General features: G+C 49.6%; 2 protein-coding genes and 1 long non-coding RNA gene across 4 annotated transcripts; 1 reads left to right on the top strand and 2 right to left on the bottom strand.

Annotated features, from left to right (window-relative positions):
* Nucleotides 1–462: 462 nt before the first annotated feature.
* LOC117843695 (cytochrome P450 709B2) lies at nt 463–2,734 on the bottom strand. Of its 2 annotated transcripts, none has more exons than XM_072291658.1 (5): nt 2,434–2,734; nt 2,057–2,316; nt 1,701–1,960; nt 1,217–1,595; nt 463–1,119 (listed from the first exon to the last, which is right to left on the bottom strand). In XM_072291658.1, the coding sequence occupies exons 1-5, from the start codon at nt 2,705–2,707 to the stop codon at nt 685–687; spliced, it is 1,608 nt and encodes a 535-aa protein (XP_072147759.1). In that variant the 5' UTR covers nt 2,708–2,734; the 3' UTR covers nt 463–684. The 2 variants fall into 2 exon arrangements, with proteins under 2 accessions (XP_072147759.1, XP_034580251.1); XM_034724360.2 differs by having other exon boundaries at nt 2,093–2,316; nt 2,434–2,731.
* A 3,602-nt stretch (nt 2,735–6,336) lies between these two features.
* LOC117842639 (uncharacterized) lies at nt 6,337–8,722 on the top strand. Its single transcript, XR_004637544.2, has 2 exons — nt 6,337–7,730; nt 7,887–8,722. It is a non-coding gene; the product is annotated as an uncharacterized lncRNA (long non-coding RNA).
* A 2,197-nt stretch (nt 8,723–10,919) lies between these two features.
* Nucleotides 10,920–12,986, bottom strand: LOC117842496 (cytochrome P450 709B2). The gene is made up of 3 exons (XM_034722964.2): nt 12,541–12,986; nt 12,218–12,441; nt 10,920–12,108 (listed from the first exon to the last, which is right to left on the bottom strand). Exons 1-3 carry the CDS (start codon nt 12,812–12,814, stop codon nt 11,068–11,070), a joined length of 1,539 nt encoding a protein of 512 aa, XP_034578855.1. The 5' UTR covers nt 12,815–12,986; the 3' UTR covers nt 10,920–11,067.
* Between the last annotated feature and the right edge of the window lie 3,183 nt (nt 12,987–16,169).

Here is a 16,169-nt window from a genome sequence, read left to right as displayed (position 1 = left end):
TCTGGCCACCCTGCAGCTGCAGGTGCTTAGCCTTTGCAAATGCTCCGGCTCTGCAACATTCCACCGAGCAGCTTCCGCGGCGTCCTGGAAGCCACCATCGGAGACCTAGCGGATCTGGCATGTCTCGTCTCAGTCTCTCAGACTCGTCACCACTGGAGCTAGCCATGACCGCACGGCGCGAGCCCAGTCGCGCGGGGAATGGCGGCGCGGGCCTCTGCCCTCCGGCGTCCGGTCAGATCCCGTAGGAGGCCATGGGCGCATGAGGCTAGGTTTTGGGAGGGTGAATTGGTGTCATGGCGGGTTGAATGGGCGGGGCTCTGGCGCTTCGCGCTCCCGGCGCAGCCGGAGGACGGCAATTGGTGTCCGGCCGCTGCATTGCTCCCCAGCCCGTTCCTTCACTGGAGCTCGGAGCTCCAAACTGCCGTGGATCCTATACAGCATCGCAGAAGTGAAGCAAGACGCTGCCAGTTCGCCCACGCATCGTTTTCTCTGAATCGACCGGATATGAAAAATCTGCACAATCCTTGACTGATATCAGTACTAGATATACCTAGTACTAGATATCAGTACATTTTAAAATGGGCAAACCTAGCGATGTGTTTATTCATGGCAAACTACAACTTTTTATGGGATAACAAACTACTTATACTATTGTACAGCACTGTTCGGCGGTGACAGAGTTGACTACGCATCGGCCCTTGTGACGATCATGGGGAGCCCGTGCTTGGGGCGCAGCGTTATGACGTCTGTCGGCGCGTGCACGTACTCCGGCGAGAGCGTCAGCATGAACCGCTGCAGGATGGCGGCGACCACGGCCCTCACCTCGACCATCGCGAAGTTCTGCCCGATGCACGACCTCGGCCCGCTGGAGAAGGCCAGCAGCGCGCTCAGGTTCTTGGGCGCCGTCTTGGTGACGCCGCCGTCGAACCGCAGCGGGTTGAACTCGCCGGCGTCGTCGCCCCACACCTCCTTGTCCCGGTGCATCGTCGCGATCGGCAGCGTCAGGATCGCGTCCCCGGGCACCACGATGCCGCCCAGCTCCACCGCCGTCCTCGTCCTCCGCCGGATGAGCGGCACCGGGCTGTACAGCCTCAGCGTCTCCAGAACGAACAGGTTCATCTGCGGGCACGAGACATTTTTGCAACTCGTAAGAATTCATCAATGGCACGAACAAGACGATGAAACGTAGGCAATAATGGCATGGCGTGAGGCTCACCAGCTTGAGCTTGTTGAGCATGTCGTGCGTTGGCGCCCGGTCTTTGTCGCCGCCGCACTCCCTCCGCACCTCCTCCCGGACCTTGTCCTGCCACTCCGGGTGCGTGCTGAGAAGGAACATAACCCAGGTGAGCAGGTGCGAGGTGGTCTCCTGCCCCGCGAAGAAGAAGGTCTTGCACTCGTCGATGATCTCGTCCATGCTCAGGAGCTGGTCGCCGCCGTGCTCCGGCGCGCAGGCCTCCAGCATGAGCCCGAGCAGGTCGTTGCCGTATCCTGCCTTGTCCTTAGCGGCGAGCCTGTTCCTGATGATCTTCGTGAGCGTGGCCCTCACCTCCCTGTCGAGTTTCCACACCCTCCGGTTCTTCTCAGTTGGGAGATACCTGAAAACGCATCCACAGATTCAGAAATGTTGTTTTTTCTTTCCTCTCGAAACAGGATTTTGGGTTCAATATGTGCAATTGCGCTCGTCTCTGCTATGCTATTACCTGAACCCTGGAATTTGGACACTGAAAAGTGTCGAGAAGGTGATGAACTGCAGCTCCTTGAGTGCCTGGAACACCTGCTTCCCTTCCTTGTAGCTGCTCCCGAAGGCCGTGTGAGAGATCACGTCCGCAGTCAGCTCCTCGAACTCGTCGCTCAGCTCGATCGTCACCTGTTGACACCCCTTCTCCCGCTGACTCGCCAGCTGCGCCTCCCATCGGGTCACCATCGACCGGGCGCAATCCGCCATCGTCGCTGTCATCATCTGGTTTCAAAAAGGCTTTAGAAGTTAGCACACAGAGAAGCGACAAACCAGGCACGCTACGTGCCTGCCTGGGAAAGCAGGAGCACGTGGAGATACTTGGGTGCCCTTGCTGCCACGCCACGGCGTTGATACCTTGAGCTTGTCCATGTTGAAGGCCGGGTGCACGACCTTCTTGTGGCGCTGCCAGTCGTCGCCGTTGGCCAGCACGAGCCCCTCGCCGAGGAGCCGGAGCAGGTTCGCGTTCATCCGGTTCTTGGGGAACAGCCCCGTCCGGTCCGCGAGCACCTGCTTGGCCATGGCGTAGTCGGCCACGCAGATGTCGGGCGTGGAGCCGAACCAGTACAAGAACACGCGCCCTGCCGTGCCATGCACGGCTAACAAATTTCAGAACAACGGAATGCACAAAACAAGCAGGAGCTCCGAACGAATGTTGCTGCTATCCCTGAAAAAAAAGAAATTCGTGTGTTACCGACCGTAGAGGGGGATCCATTCCCGGAACTGCGGCTGCGCGATGGGGGTGAAGTCGTGGTCGGCGACGTCGAGCTTCACGCCGGCGCCCGCGGCGCGGAGCCGCCTGATATCGCTGAGGCTGCCGTCGAAGAAGCTGTACCCGGGCCCGCGCACGCCCTGCGCCCGAAGCCGCCGCGCCACCGCGCGCGGCCGCCACACGAGCCGCACCAGCGCGTCGAACACACACGACGCCAGCGCGGCCGCGGCCGCTGCCGACAGCAGCCACCCGTACCCCATCGTGTGTCTGTGGTGTGATTTGCGAATGGGAAGGGGACAGCCGAGATGAGGGACCATTTATTCGAGCGGCTTTGGCCGGTGCGTTCGTGTGGGATTACGCCATGTGCCACTGCTGATCCGGTCGTGGGGACAGGTGACAAACTGAACTGCGACGCACAAGGAGGTGACGGAAGTGAACACGTAGCGGGTGATCGAGAAGCCGTGGCGTGCTCGTACACTATTTTAGGCATGGGCACGGCACGGACGAGCGGATCCATCTTTGACAAGTACGAAGGAGTAGCAGTGAATATAAACTGATCAACATTTGACTTGTTTCAAAGAAAAATGGAGGACCTTTCGTACATGCACTAGAAACCTGGCGCGGCCATTATTAGGTTTAGCCAGTGTTTTCTTGTTACGACAAGGTTGCTGATGTAAGTACCAGGAGGAACCTCTGGATTGTCGATCAAAGATATGCATTCAGTGTTCACGTCGAAACTCCGTTGTTACATATCAGGAGTTGATCTAAATTTGGAGACATAGGCGTTTATATTAGTAGAACTTGGTCAAAGGATTCATATGAACCTGCGCGATGAATGGAGCAGAGGCATGCGTGTTTATCTAAAAGAAAATTAAAGTTTACCTTTATTGGACATGTACTGATGTACATGAAAGGTGTATGTGAATAAGATATAATTCATTGAAAAGAATATTTGGTGTGAAATTGGCGTGGAGTCATCAGGAAAAGGATCTAATTTGTAATGGAAGAAAAGGAGTTGCTTTTGCTTCGAGGGTATGCCGTCAATGTTGGTTGCAGAGCATGGCATTAGTTCTGATTTTTGCAATAACATCTTGGTTATAGGTTGTTGAAGAGATTAGTTCTGTTTTTTGCACTAACATCTTGGTTATAGGTTGTTGAAGAGAGAGAGAGTTGCCACTTATTGCCTTCAGATCGTCCTTTGTGTTGCTGTAGGCTTATGCCTATCACCATGATACATAGTGATCTTCATTTTGTACAATAATGCAGTTGCTCCTGCAGAAAGAGAAAACACGGAGCAAGTACATGTAAATGGAAGGGAAAACTTCCAAATCCAGCAATCTTTAACTCACTCTACAATGTTAATTGTAAAGTAGCTATTTTAGTATATATTTTAGTATATATAGCGTAGAATACTCTAGAACTATATATATTTTAGTATGGTGAAAATATAAGAAACTAGATAAGAATGAGGAGTGTTCTAGAGTTAGGATATTTTGTACGGAAGAGTGGGGAAGCTGCCACATGGCAACACCACAATGATCATGAACACCTATAAATAGAAGTGCTCCCTCCCTCCTAGCCATACCATGGCATAAGAGGTCTCAAGTAGGAGATTACAAGGTAGCTATGTAGTGTAATGGTGTCATGGTAGGATAGTCACAAAAAGAGTGTGCAAGTGAGTCTTGTATCAAATTGAGTAGTGAATAAAGATTTGAGTTTCCTTGTAGAGACTTGATCTCCCACATTGGTATCAGTGCGAGGTCTTCTTGAAGTAGTGTGGGTAAGGATCTACAAAAGAAGTGGTAGCATACTACTTTGATGCCACTTCTAGGAAGGGGGTGTCAAGTTCGGAATGCCAGATACACAAGTCACCGAGACTGTAACATACTTTTGTCAAATAATCTACTAATTCTCTAAATTAATAACCCGAGATATACATATATCAGGACAAAAAGGTCTAGAATACATTCAATTTTGTTCAAAACCAGGGTCTTTGCCATGGCCAAGTCCGTTCTACTTCAAAAGTTCTTCTAGTTCCGCAAGAGTGAGTCCTAAGAAATCTTGTTAATCTTAATCAAGGCAATCTCTCCGTTTGGCCCTACTAGATGATCAACCCTCGCAAGTTCGTGCTCCTCCAGGCACCGATTTGCCAAATCGATATTGGCTTGCAGACGATTACCCACGCGGTACCTCAGAGCTACCACACACACAAGTGGCTCCACTGCTTGATTTTGTCCCATAAATTGTCGCGTAGGGTACCCGGTGGGCTTCCATCTTGGATTCGGCGAGATATCTCATTGAACATGGATTGCAACCGCAATGGCTCACAGAACATAGCCATTGCGCAACCCTCTTGACATCCGCTCCCACGACATCATCATCAACTAACCCTCCTAAAGTATAGAAGATGTTCTCAAGTGCTAATGCTCCTCCTGGTTTGATATCGTCGCTGTAGATGAGTCACACTGTTAAGAATGCCATGGGAACCAGCCATGTAATTAAGCAATTAAAATGTGCACCAAACTCTTGCCATAGGAGCAGCTAATGCCAATATCCCGTGCATTCAACAAGTTTGGTACCATGTCATTCTGGAATCTATGCCAGCGACCTCATCCCCTAATCCTCCCCTGTTGTATCTCATCTTCAATCAACACCTCCTCTCGTATCTCGTATCAATAAGTCTACACGAGAAAATACAGATTGGTATCTCATATCAATAAGTCTACACGGTATCTCTCATCATCTCCATTTGTCAACCGGATGATATGGTGACTACTCAGCTTGGTACGAGGATTGAGCAGGGGAGTAACTAGTATATCATGGTGATAACCAATGAAAAATGGTGATATCTTCTGCTTCTTGCGCCGCATGGTAGTGAGGTAAGCATGCAATCATTGGGAGATGTCGCATTCGACGATTGGGATACTTTGGAATATATATGACATAACATCAGTTAGAACTTGAACACCGTAAAACTACACCGTACCCATGCGTGTAATGAATAACACAAGGTAAATGTGCTTACGTTAAAATCCTCATGATAAGGGCAGCAGAGCCAAAGCAGATGGATGATCAGCCCAGTCACAAGACGCGCTGTAACAAACACCATTGAAATATGCGATGCAGTCCACCTTCCTCTATGAAACTAATGCGCATGCTACCCGGAAAAAAAAGAGAAACCAATGCTCAAGTTGCCTACCAGCCCATTTTCCCTCTTTGAGCTGGGTCGGCATGCGTTTGGGCCGTATTGGGCTGCACTACGGGCGACCTAACGATGACGACGAAGGTGCCGTGCCACGGCAGTACGGCCGGCGACGGCCCATAGGGCGGCACTGCCTATACCGGCGAGAAAGAGAGGCCTGGCCAGAGTTTTACCTCAGATCTTCTCTCACGTGAGCCACCGGCCTAGCCATCACGCTCACGCGCCGTGGGTTTGCAACGGATTCATCAATCCACAAAATCGCGCCCGAGAACAGGCCTAAAAACAACACTTTTTTTTGGTTGGAAGAAGGAAGCAACAACTTCGGAGGGTTAAAAATGCGAGTCCCGGTATCACACACTGCGCCATGGAACAATCGAGGCAGCGGTTTGCATCAGATTCAATCAGGATCCATGGGCACGCACATGAACGCTCTCAAAAATGGCATCTTTTATGCACAAAAGGCCCAATTGAACTCCTTGCACTTGACCACAACAATCCCACCACGCGCATCCGTGAACTCGAATCCCACCCGACAACGATCTCTCAACGAGCCTCAAAAAACCCACCAAAACAGGGGTGGAAAAAGCTCACCTTGCATTGTGGTATGCGAAGACGACACCAAGCTTGTTCGCTTGCTTCTTGCCCGGCTGCCCCCTGCCGCAGCCGCCCGCTTGCTGCGGAGTGATGACGAGCCGACCAGCCTCCCTCCTGCAGTTCCCTCCCACCGAGATCGCCGACCACCCGGCCCGGCCTAAACCCTAACAAAGGATGTGCGCGGCGACAATGCCAACTGGTGGGAGGATGGGGGCTTATGCCGCTGAACCCCAGTGAAAACCCCCGACCGCAACTTCACCACGTGTACTGAAATATTTACGAAAACACCTCATTTTCATAATATTACAGCAATGTACCTGTCCGACTGACCCAGACCGACTCTGTGGCAAGATTCTTTTACAATTAACCCCTGAGATTTCTTTAGAATCCCGAATCACTTGACCACTTTCCCCTGCTCCTTCCCATCCGAGCGTCCCCGCCGCCGCGGCCGCCCTCCTCGCCCCGTACACCCCGTCGCCGCCAACTAGAGGACAAGTGAGCGTATCTCGTAGCAGCGAAGGCCGTTGCTTTCCGAGAGGCCGGCGGGTCATTCTTGCTGAACCCTATGCGGGGATAAGCGCGCCGAGTTGCGGCGGCGGCGGCGGCGGCGGCGGCGACGACGACGCCGCCGCTGCCGAATCCGGAGACGGCCTTTGGAGGGAAGGATTCGGTTTGTGGAGTTGCCTGCAGGAGATAAGGAGCAGCTCATCGCAGTATAATCAATGATGCAAGATTGGGGATGTTGACCAGTCCAAGCCGCCATGCAAAATGCTTAAAATTGACGAAAACATTCCACTTTGATCACCTCATCTCTACAAGTAAGACGTCTCTGGCTCTCTGCAAATAAGGTGTCTACGAAGTGACAGAATGTTATTGTTGCTACGTGTATGTATGATGTTCATCCACAATACATCTTTTAGTTGTCATAGGTTTAATTGACTGGCTAAATTATGTTCTGGAACAGAACTTGGTCTTTGTTTATTGCCATGCTGGCCCATGGCACTTTGTAATTATGAATTGCTTGGACTCATTCCAATTTCCAAGTTGTCTCTTTGCCCAGGGTTGCCTACTTGCCTAGATCAAGTTTTTCCATGATATATTGAGAAACTGGAGCAAGTTACCTAATTTGTCGTAGTGTTTCTGCATATGTTACGAAGGATTGGGAATCCTTTGGTGTGCTTGATTTTTTTTCTGAGGAACCGTTGCTTGATTTCATGGTGCTGAACTTCAGAGTTTAATTCTACTTCTGAGAAATGAAAGCGAATGGGTCAGGGTGGTCCATAATCCATCTATAGACTTTAGGTGCTGTCGTTTGTCAGTTACTATTTTTCATCCATGTCCTTAATTTTCACCTACTGTGGAGAGGTAGTTTCTGCCTATTTTTCAGATAAATGACCATGGGCGTGCTGCTGCTACTCATGTCCAATTTGCAATGTCGTTGCAACTCCAACCTGTCTGATGAAATGCAATACACTATCCATGGTTTAGTAAGTGTATACGAAATATTGCATTCCTTCAAAAAAAAGTGTATACGAAATATTGTAATCATTTCTTGATTTCAATAACTGCATACGAAATAAGGATTTGATGAACATCATTTTTGCTTGTCTTGTGTTTGTTTTTTGTTCTGTCTCATTTCCAAGAAGAAAAGAAGAACGGGCGCATGACATCTACAACCCGGATGCAGCACAGCTGGACAGGTGTCCACATTGGCCACTGACCGCTCATTCTCCATGGGCAGCGCTATGATCAGACTGACCCAGGTGACTTCGAACTTCAGCAGCCCAGGAGCGACACGTGGCACGACAGGGTGGCTCCATAAGACACATGAAGAAAGACAAGGCGACGACGAGTTTCCCTAATTGGGGGCTGACGGCTAGAAGATAGTGCGAAACGTGAGGCCACGGCGGTCTTCTCTGCTTGGCCAGCGTCAGCGGCTTGAGGACATGGAGCAAGGAGCAATGGCAGGTTGCTGTGGCAGCAGGGCGTGCAAGGGCAACATGTTGGACGAGCATAGATCAGCTGTGGCCCGTGGGCGTAGTCAAGGTCATGGCACTACCCTGCAGCACCAGTACTCGCCCACATATCAGCTGTTGCTACCAGATGAGGAAATGATTGAGGTTGGCACCTCTGTGACTGGAAGGGGGTCTCCCTCCTTCGTTTAGCCCAGGGCTGTTGGCGTGGCGACAGAATAGTCCAGCTTACTCAGCAGGAATGATGCAAATCTGCAATCGATACGGCATTAAGAAGATCTATGCCTTGGGATCTTCAATGAAGCTGACCTTGGGATCAGCTGTTGCTATTTTTTCTTCAAATGAAATGTGTTTGGTAACATTTGAGGTGAAGATCTGCATTGGTAACAAACTTACCTGTGTAGTTTCACATTGGGATTTGCAAACTACATTGATGTTCAACTAAGGAACTATTGTCTTATCAGTTCTCTGTTCAAGAAGAAAGTTTCCCTACTTTTCAGAAAGTATGTTTTTTTTTTTGCACAATTCCTCACCTTCAATTTCCCTCTATTTGTATTCATAGTAAAGGGATCTCTGTATGGATCTTCCATTCAAGAATCAAATGCAATTAATTATCAATTGATTAATTAAGTTGCATGGTTGCTTCAAGCTTCTTCTCTTTTTTTGCTGAATTAGTATTTTTCAATATAGTAAGGATGGAAACCATTACGAGACTATACCTTTTCTGAAGCAAAGAAATACCAGGAGTTAAGACAGGAAAAGAAATGAACCGTTTAGCATGTCACTGAGAAATAAGAACAAAAAACTGCGTGATAAATGATGTAAGAAAAGTTTCGTAATCTTTACCTATTTCAAATCACTACATCTTCGTATCTTTCGTATTCCGTGATGCAGTTTTGACTGGGTAACACGTATCTTTCTTAATTTTATTATATCACCCTGCACCTTGTATACGTGTGATAACCCTTCATTGTAGTAATATGCACAACATACTAATTTTCTTTGACTTATGATTATCTATGTAAGTATACCGGCTTTCTAAATTATGACTTTACTACGCAGTTAGAATTAGTAATCAACTCAACTCCATTAGAAAACACTGACTGTACTGTTTGCATAGCATATAGGGGCAATATAGGCATTAATTGGTCCCAGGACATATAGTTGTAGAACGAGTTGTAGCCCAATAAATATTTTTTTACAAATCTACAGAAACTCAGACTTTTAGAACCTCAACGTTACTTTTCCGGAAATATGGGACAAATAATGTACTTTGAGACTCCAGTGAAAATAAACATCCTATTATTCTGATATGTTTCAGACTTTCAGTTGATAAGGCCGCACTTGGAAGTTGAAGAGAAGTATCCAAAATTCCAAATGCATATGGTTGACGCTGACACCTCTCAGTGGCAATAGCGATTCCTGCTTCCAAAAGGACGATCCAGCGCTTCCAAATGGGTGCGCAAGGAAGGCGCAGGCAAGATCATCACAGACTGTCGCTCATTCAGTTTATGCATGGTATATTGTGCCAAAGTGCTTGCTCTCCGGCTGCGAGCAGGCCTTTATGAACTGTCTGATCTCCAACAACCAGAGCGAGGTATTTCCACAGATCGGGAAGACGGGCACCCCGGCATTGCCGATCGAACTTGACATTGCCTATGCTTTCGATTCCTTGGGAAGTTGGGATGGGATTACCTACTTGAACTACTGCAGCGACTAGGCTTCCCTGCACCTACGATGGCGCAACTGGCTCACCTCCCGGGCCGATCATATTTATCGCACGCACGGCCGATCGAGCCGCCGAGGCCTACGGCAGGGGGACCCGCTCCCACTGCTTCTAAATATTTGTCCAGCCACTGATCCTCTTGTAACCTTGTTGGAACGAGCAACCGACGAGCGGGGTAGTCTGACAAAGCTCAGGCCGGGGGCAATAAAGAAAGGAGAGAGGAGCCTCCGATCCGGACTCTATCCAACTCCTCATCTGATGACTGGAGCGAGACGTCGAGCACCTGCAGAAACGGTAGCGCCGCGACGGACGTCGGGAACCGGGACCGCACCCTGCAGCGCGTTACCCGAGAAGTTTGTCCATCCTGCTGAGCTTGAGAGGGAGAGGCCTCTCCAGGTGGCGTTGTTCGGCAGGAGTTCAAGCGCGTGATCTGCACGGCCGCAAGTGACGCCGGCAGCATGGTCACTTGTGGCCGTGCAGATCACGCTCGAATGTTTGCACATCGTGGTCCTCGTCGCCGGCGAGGCGGCGGACTCCGCGACAAGCCGACGGCGAACTCGCGTCGTCGTCCGTATCGGTAGAGCCGAAGCAGATGGCGACCTCGCCGGCTCGCCGGTAGTGTCCGCGAGGTAATGGAGCTCGCCGGCTAGCAAAGCGTGGGAAGCCACGAGGGAAGACCTGAGGCACTGGACAATGGCCGGCATCGAAGGGCGGCAGCTGGTCTCGAAGTGGCAGGAAGCAGACCGCGTTCTCAGCTATACGCATATCATTGGTCAAGCACCTCTCAGACCGCGTTATCTCGTGTCTTCCGTTGAATCGGACGATGCTATCGTTGAAGCGGCGGGACGAATATTGCAGGGGCGACGACGTCCGACGCGATCGCCGACGGAGCGTCAAGGTGAATTACTACTCGTTTATTAGTAGTATATAATAATATAATATATAGATAGATTAAGAAAGTTGTGATGGGATGGATCTAATCAGCACCAAGCAAAATAAATAATTAAATAATACATTTGTGTAGTAGTACACCATAGAGAAAAAAAAAGAAAAAAATAGTCAACAAATACAATACGCTACGTATATGATACACAGCATGCTTGATACTTCTAGTCACTCGTACACCTACAAGTGCTTGAGGATCATTGGTAGCCCGTGCCTGGGCCGCAGCGTGAGCACGTCCATGGGCGCGTGGACATACTTGGGGGACAGCTCGAGGACGAACTTCTGCAGGATCATGGCGACCACGGCCTTGGCCTCGATCATGGCGAAATTCTGCCCAATGCACGACCTCGGCCCGCTGGAGAAAGACAACAATGCATTGGGGTGCTTAGCCGCCCTCGTCACCCCGTTCTCGAACCTCTCGGGCCTGAACTCACCTGCGTCCTCGCCCCAGACATCCTTGTCGCGGTGGATTGTCGCGATTGGGATCGTCAAGATCGCGCCCTCGGGCACCTGGACGCCACCAAGGTCGAGGTCGGAGCCCGCCTTCCGCTGTATCGACGACACCGGACCGTATAGCCGCAGTGTCTCCAGGAGGAACATATTGACCTCCTTCAACTTGTTGAGCGCGTCGCCGGTGGGGACCTCATCGCCGCACTCCCGCCGCACCTCCTCCCGGAGCCTGTCCTGCCACTCCGGGTGCGTGCTCAACAGGAACGTGGCCCAGGTGAGCAGGTGCGAGGTGGTGTCGTGCCCCGCGAAGAAGAAGGTCTTGCACTCGTCGATGATCTCGTCCATGCTCAGGAGCGGGGCCTCGCCGTGCTCCGGCGCGCACGCCTCCAGCATCAGCCCGAGCAGGTCGTTGCCGTACCCTGCGGTGTCCTTGGCGGCGAGACGGCTCTTGATGATGTCCATGAGCATTCCCCTCACCTGCCTGTCCAGCTTCCATGTCGTGAGGTTCTTCTCGGTTGGAAGGTACCTGAACGCCGGGATCTGGACGTCGAACACGGTGGAGAAGGCGAGGAACTGGAGCTCCCTCTGCGCCAGGAAGACTTTCTTCCCCTGGACGTAGCTGCTCCCGAACGCCGTGTGCGAGATCACATCGGCGGTGAGCTCCTCGAACCGCCTGCTCAGCTCGACCTCGACGTCGCCGCCCTTCGCCAGCTGTGCCTGCCACTCGGACATCATCGACTGAGCGCAGTCCGACATGGTCGCCGTCATCATCTGCCGCAATGTCAAATAACATCTGATGAGATAGAGTCCCACACGTACGTCTGACAAGAGAAACTTTTGAGTCCAAATACAGCACGTTAAACACGTGGCGTATTCCTACCTTGAGCTTATCCATGCTGAATGCCGGGTGCACGACCTTGCGGTGGCGCTTCCAGTCGTCACCGTCGGTGAGGACGAGGCCCTTGCCGAGCAGGCGGGAGATGTGCGGGTTCATGAGGTTCTTGGGGTAGAGCCCGGTGCGGTCGAAGAGCACCTGCTTGACGACGTTCACGTCCGCCACGCACACGTTCGGCCTCGCGCCAGTCCAGTACACGAACGTCCGCCCTGCACACATCATTTGATCATCACCGCGTAAGAACACAGAACGAATGCAACGACGTGATCGATCGATCGAGCTCGAGCGGCAGGACGCCGGTGACGTACCGTAGAGGGAGATCCACTTGCGGAAGTGCGGCTGCACCATGGGGATGAAGTCGTGGTCGCCGACGTCCAGGGTGACGCCGGCGCCCTCGGCGCGGAGCCGCTTGATGTCGCCGAGGTTCCCGGAGAAGAACCTGTATGCCGGCCCGCGCAGGCCCTGCGCGCGGAGCCGCCTGGTGACGGCGTGGGGGCGCCAGACGAGGTGCACCAGCGCGTTGAACGCCCACGACGCCAGCACCGCCGCGACGGCGGCGGCCACCATCCATGCCACACCCATGGCGGCGGTCACTCTCTCTTCAGAGTTCCGAGTTCTTCTAGTAATTCAGATCGAGTCTGCTCGTACGGAAGAGAAGGAAATCTTGTTGATCGCCTTGGTTTCTTGCTGCTGGGACTTGATCGAGGAGGAGGTGGTGCTTGTTCTTGTGGAATGGTGAGGCTGAAGTGTGGAGGGGGAGGTGGTATTTATACGGTGTGTTTGGCTGGCTGGCCGTCCGTTTGACCTTCGAGTCGCCGAGCTGCCTGGTGGGCACGCGCGGGGGTTGTCGCCTTGTCGGGTGAGATCAGCGGTGACGCATGCGAGTTTTCGTCCAGACCTGCGACAACTTTCGTAGTGGGGAAACTGGCCGCTTGGACGTCCACACCCACCACATGGAGAAGAGAAGCCGCGTCGCGCCTCCGGTTTCTGGAAGATCTAGCAATCTTACGCTGGACCTTGGAATGACGCATGATTAGTTTACTCCAGTCATCACGTTTCAATATCGTTAGTTCGTTACGGCATGTAAGTCGTGCTGACACGTGCAGACAATAATTCAGGTTCACAGCCTATTTATGCTCGAGTTGATAAGGCTAGTCCCAGCACAATGTTTCATTGCACTGTTTCTAAGGATATCACATCATCATTTAAGATGTATTCTCATGAATGAAATAGGGAGTCCCAGTGCACAGTTTCATTTCACGATTTCATAGGATGCCCATGACATTTAATTGTGAGGCATGTGATTGGATATGGTTAGATGAGATGAAACTTTATAGCCCCCAATGCAAGTTTCAATAGGTTTCATAGTCTTGCAAACAGTGTATACACAGTTTCATCCTGATGAAACTCCTTCACTCTCTCACTTCATAACTACCATACCATGTCATCACATATGTTGATGTGTCACCGTATTTAATGTGCATGAAACCTCTACGAAACTCCCACTGGAATTAGCCTAAAAATAACACATGCACGTGCAATCAGCAGTTCTGTTACCGAAACGTCCGAAAGGGGATAAAGGAAGGAAGCTGCTTGCGTACACGTTCACTAATCGAGGCAACAGCACCGGTTCATGGCTGACCTTTTCAAATTGACCTCTACGTGAATCTTTCAAGAATCCATTGCTTGTCAAACAGGGTACTCTCGGCCTTTTGAGCTGATATTGCTTCTAGAAAGGAGGCTGTGAAGTGCGTCCCAGCCTGCAGCTCCGCACAAGCGTGCAGACGCTGACGTAGGTTCTGATGCCATCGACGATAGGGACATCTGAATCCGAGAGGAGTATCTTCCCTGGGTCGCTTTTGCATTCTAGAAGCCTCAATTACATGGGCATCAAGCCGTCAACTTTATCTTAATACAATGGTACGTTTTTAAGTGCTGACAACATGGGAGTGCATAGAACTTCTATATTTCAGTCACTGTTTCGTCTTTCGTCTTACCGGTTACCGCAAAATCTAATATCTTAACAATGGTACGTTCTCCGAGGGAGTCATGAAAATTACCACGTTAATCTAAAAAAAAATAATATACAACATTGGATTTTATGAAGATCTAACGGTCTAGACTATCCCAAAAATCCATGTCAAATATCGGTAATAATATACTAAATTCAGATTAAAAAATACAACCTAATATCTATACAGATTAGGACCAAATCACTTATATATGCCATATATATTAAGCTTTGCGTTATATGTCTAAAAGAATTAATATGGCAAGAACGTGGTACTCAAAAGCCTGCCAAAGTAGCTCATGTCCACGCACAGTTTGCCGTGTGCCATAGTTGCTTTTGCGTATGTGTTGCCCCTTATCCACGGCAGCGACACGCTCATTCTCGCCACATGTCGCACCTTTAAATTTTTAAATTTTAGGATGTAATTAAAAAGGAATAAATAAAAAATAATGTTTCTAATAATTTTAAAATTTTCTCAACACTTATTTTTCTTAACAGGAAATTTAGTATAGGAAAAATAATTGATTATTTTTCTAAATTAAATAAGGTTGTTCTGTGTGTTGCATTTATGCCGATGCATCTTTGTGTTCCTTGAATGTAAAAGGTTTTAATATACGTTTAGACGATGTCCAGACCCTTCTGAGAATTTTCCAGTTTTTTCTGGAATTTATTCTCATTTTCCTAGAGCCAAATCTAATTTTTGGAAGGCTCTAAAATCCTTTCCACGAGCTCCAAGTATTTGATTTGGACTCCTTGTATCCCAATCTATCTCTAGGAATTTTCGTAGAATTTTTGGAATTTTTAGAATATTTTTCGTGGCTTAAATGAATTATCTAGATTTTCTAGATTTTTATTTACATGGGAAATGAATTCTGAAAAAAAAGAAGAAATCTTCTCTATCCTATCGGACCGAGCTCGTGGGCCCGACCCACTCCAGCCTGCCAAGCCCATCGGGCGCTGTCGCCGTCGCCACCTCGGTGTGCGTGCTTATAAAACCTCCGCCCGCGCCTCGCCCTACGCCCCTGCCGTCCACGCTCGCCTGCGCCGCGCTCGCCCCTACTCGCCTTGCGCCGTCGCTTGGCCCGCGCCGCACCACCGCCGTCGTCCAGCCTCCTAGGACACGCCCCTGCCAGCGCCACGCCGCCCTGCATCGCTGCCTTCCCTGGCCGTCTCGCGCGCCCCTACGCCTAGCGCCGCCGATGAGCACCGCGATCGCATGAACCGCCCGGCCCCGGCTGCCGCCGCCGGCAAGTCTATCCGGCCAAGTGGATAGGTGAGGAAGAAGATAAGCCCTTTTGTGGTTTAGACCCTGAGAAGAGTCATAATCCTGAGATCCAGTCAAGTTTAAGTTTTTAATGCGTTTAAGCCCTTAGTTTTCACAGTTAAGCCCCCAAATAGATTAGGTCCTTTCAACCGAGCCCAAACCATGATCTTTAATAGATCTAACCCTATCCTTTGGGATTTTTGCAAGCACTATTAACTGTGTCTTGCCTATCTTCCTTGCTAGCCCCTATTATCTAGGGTTAATCACAATTAGGTCCTTAGAACCTTGTTTAATTTATAGATTTCACATTTTACCTCCGTTTAAATCGGTTCTTATTGTGTTAGATTCATATCAACTTAAATTACGCATTACAAGCAATGTTGATCATATTCTCTATTTTATAATTTATTTAAAATATTAATAAGATTAAATACTTATATACTTGCTTTTCTAATTAAAATCTAATTAGAGTTCAACCCCGCATTGTCATAAATAATGCAAAATTTGGTTAATGTTTAATTAAATAACTCTTCCAATTAAAAGTGAATTAGCACTAATTAGAGTTATACCTCGGCTTTTATAAATTAGACTCAATTTGATTAATGTTTATTTAATTTGTTTTATGAATAAAAGGTACATAGGTTATATCCCGGGTTTTCCTT

Source organism: Setaria viridis, chromosome 2, assembly GCF_005286985.2.
Source record: "Setaria viridis chromosome 2, Setaria_viridis_v4.0, whole genome shotgun sequence".
NCBI lineage: Eukaryota > Viridiplantae > Streptophyta > Magnoliopsida > Poales > Poaceae > Setaria > Setaria viridis.
This window is presented reverse-complemented; position numbering and strand designations above follow the sequence as displayed.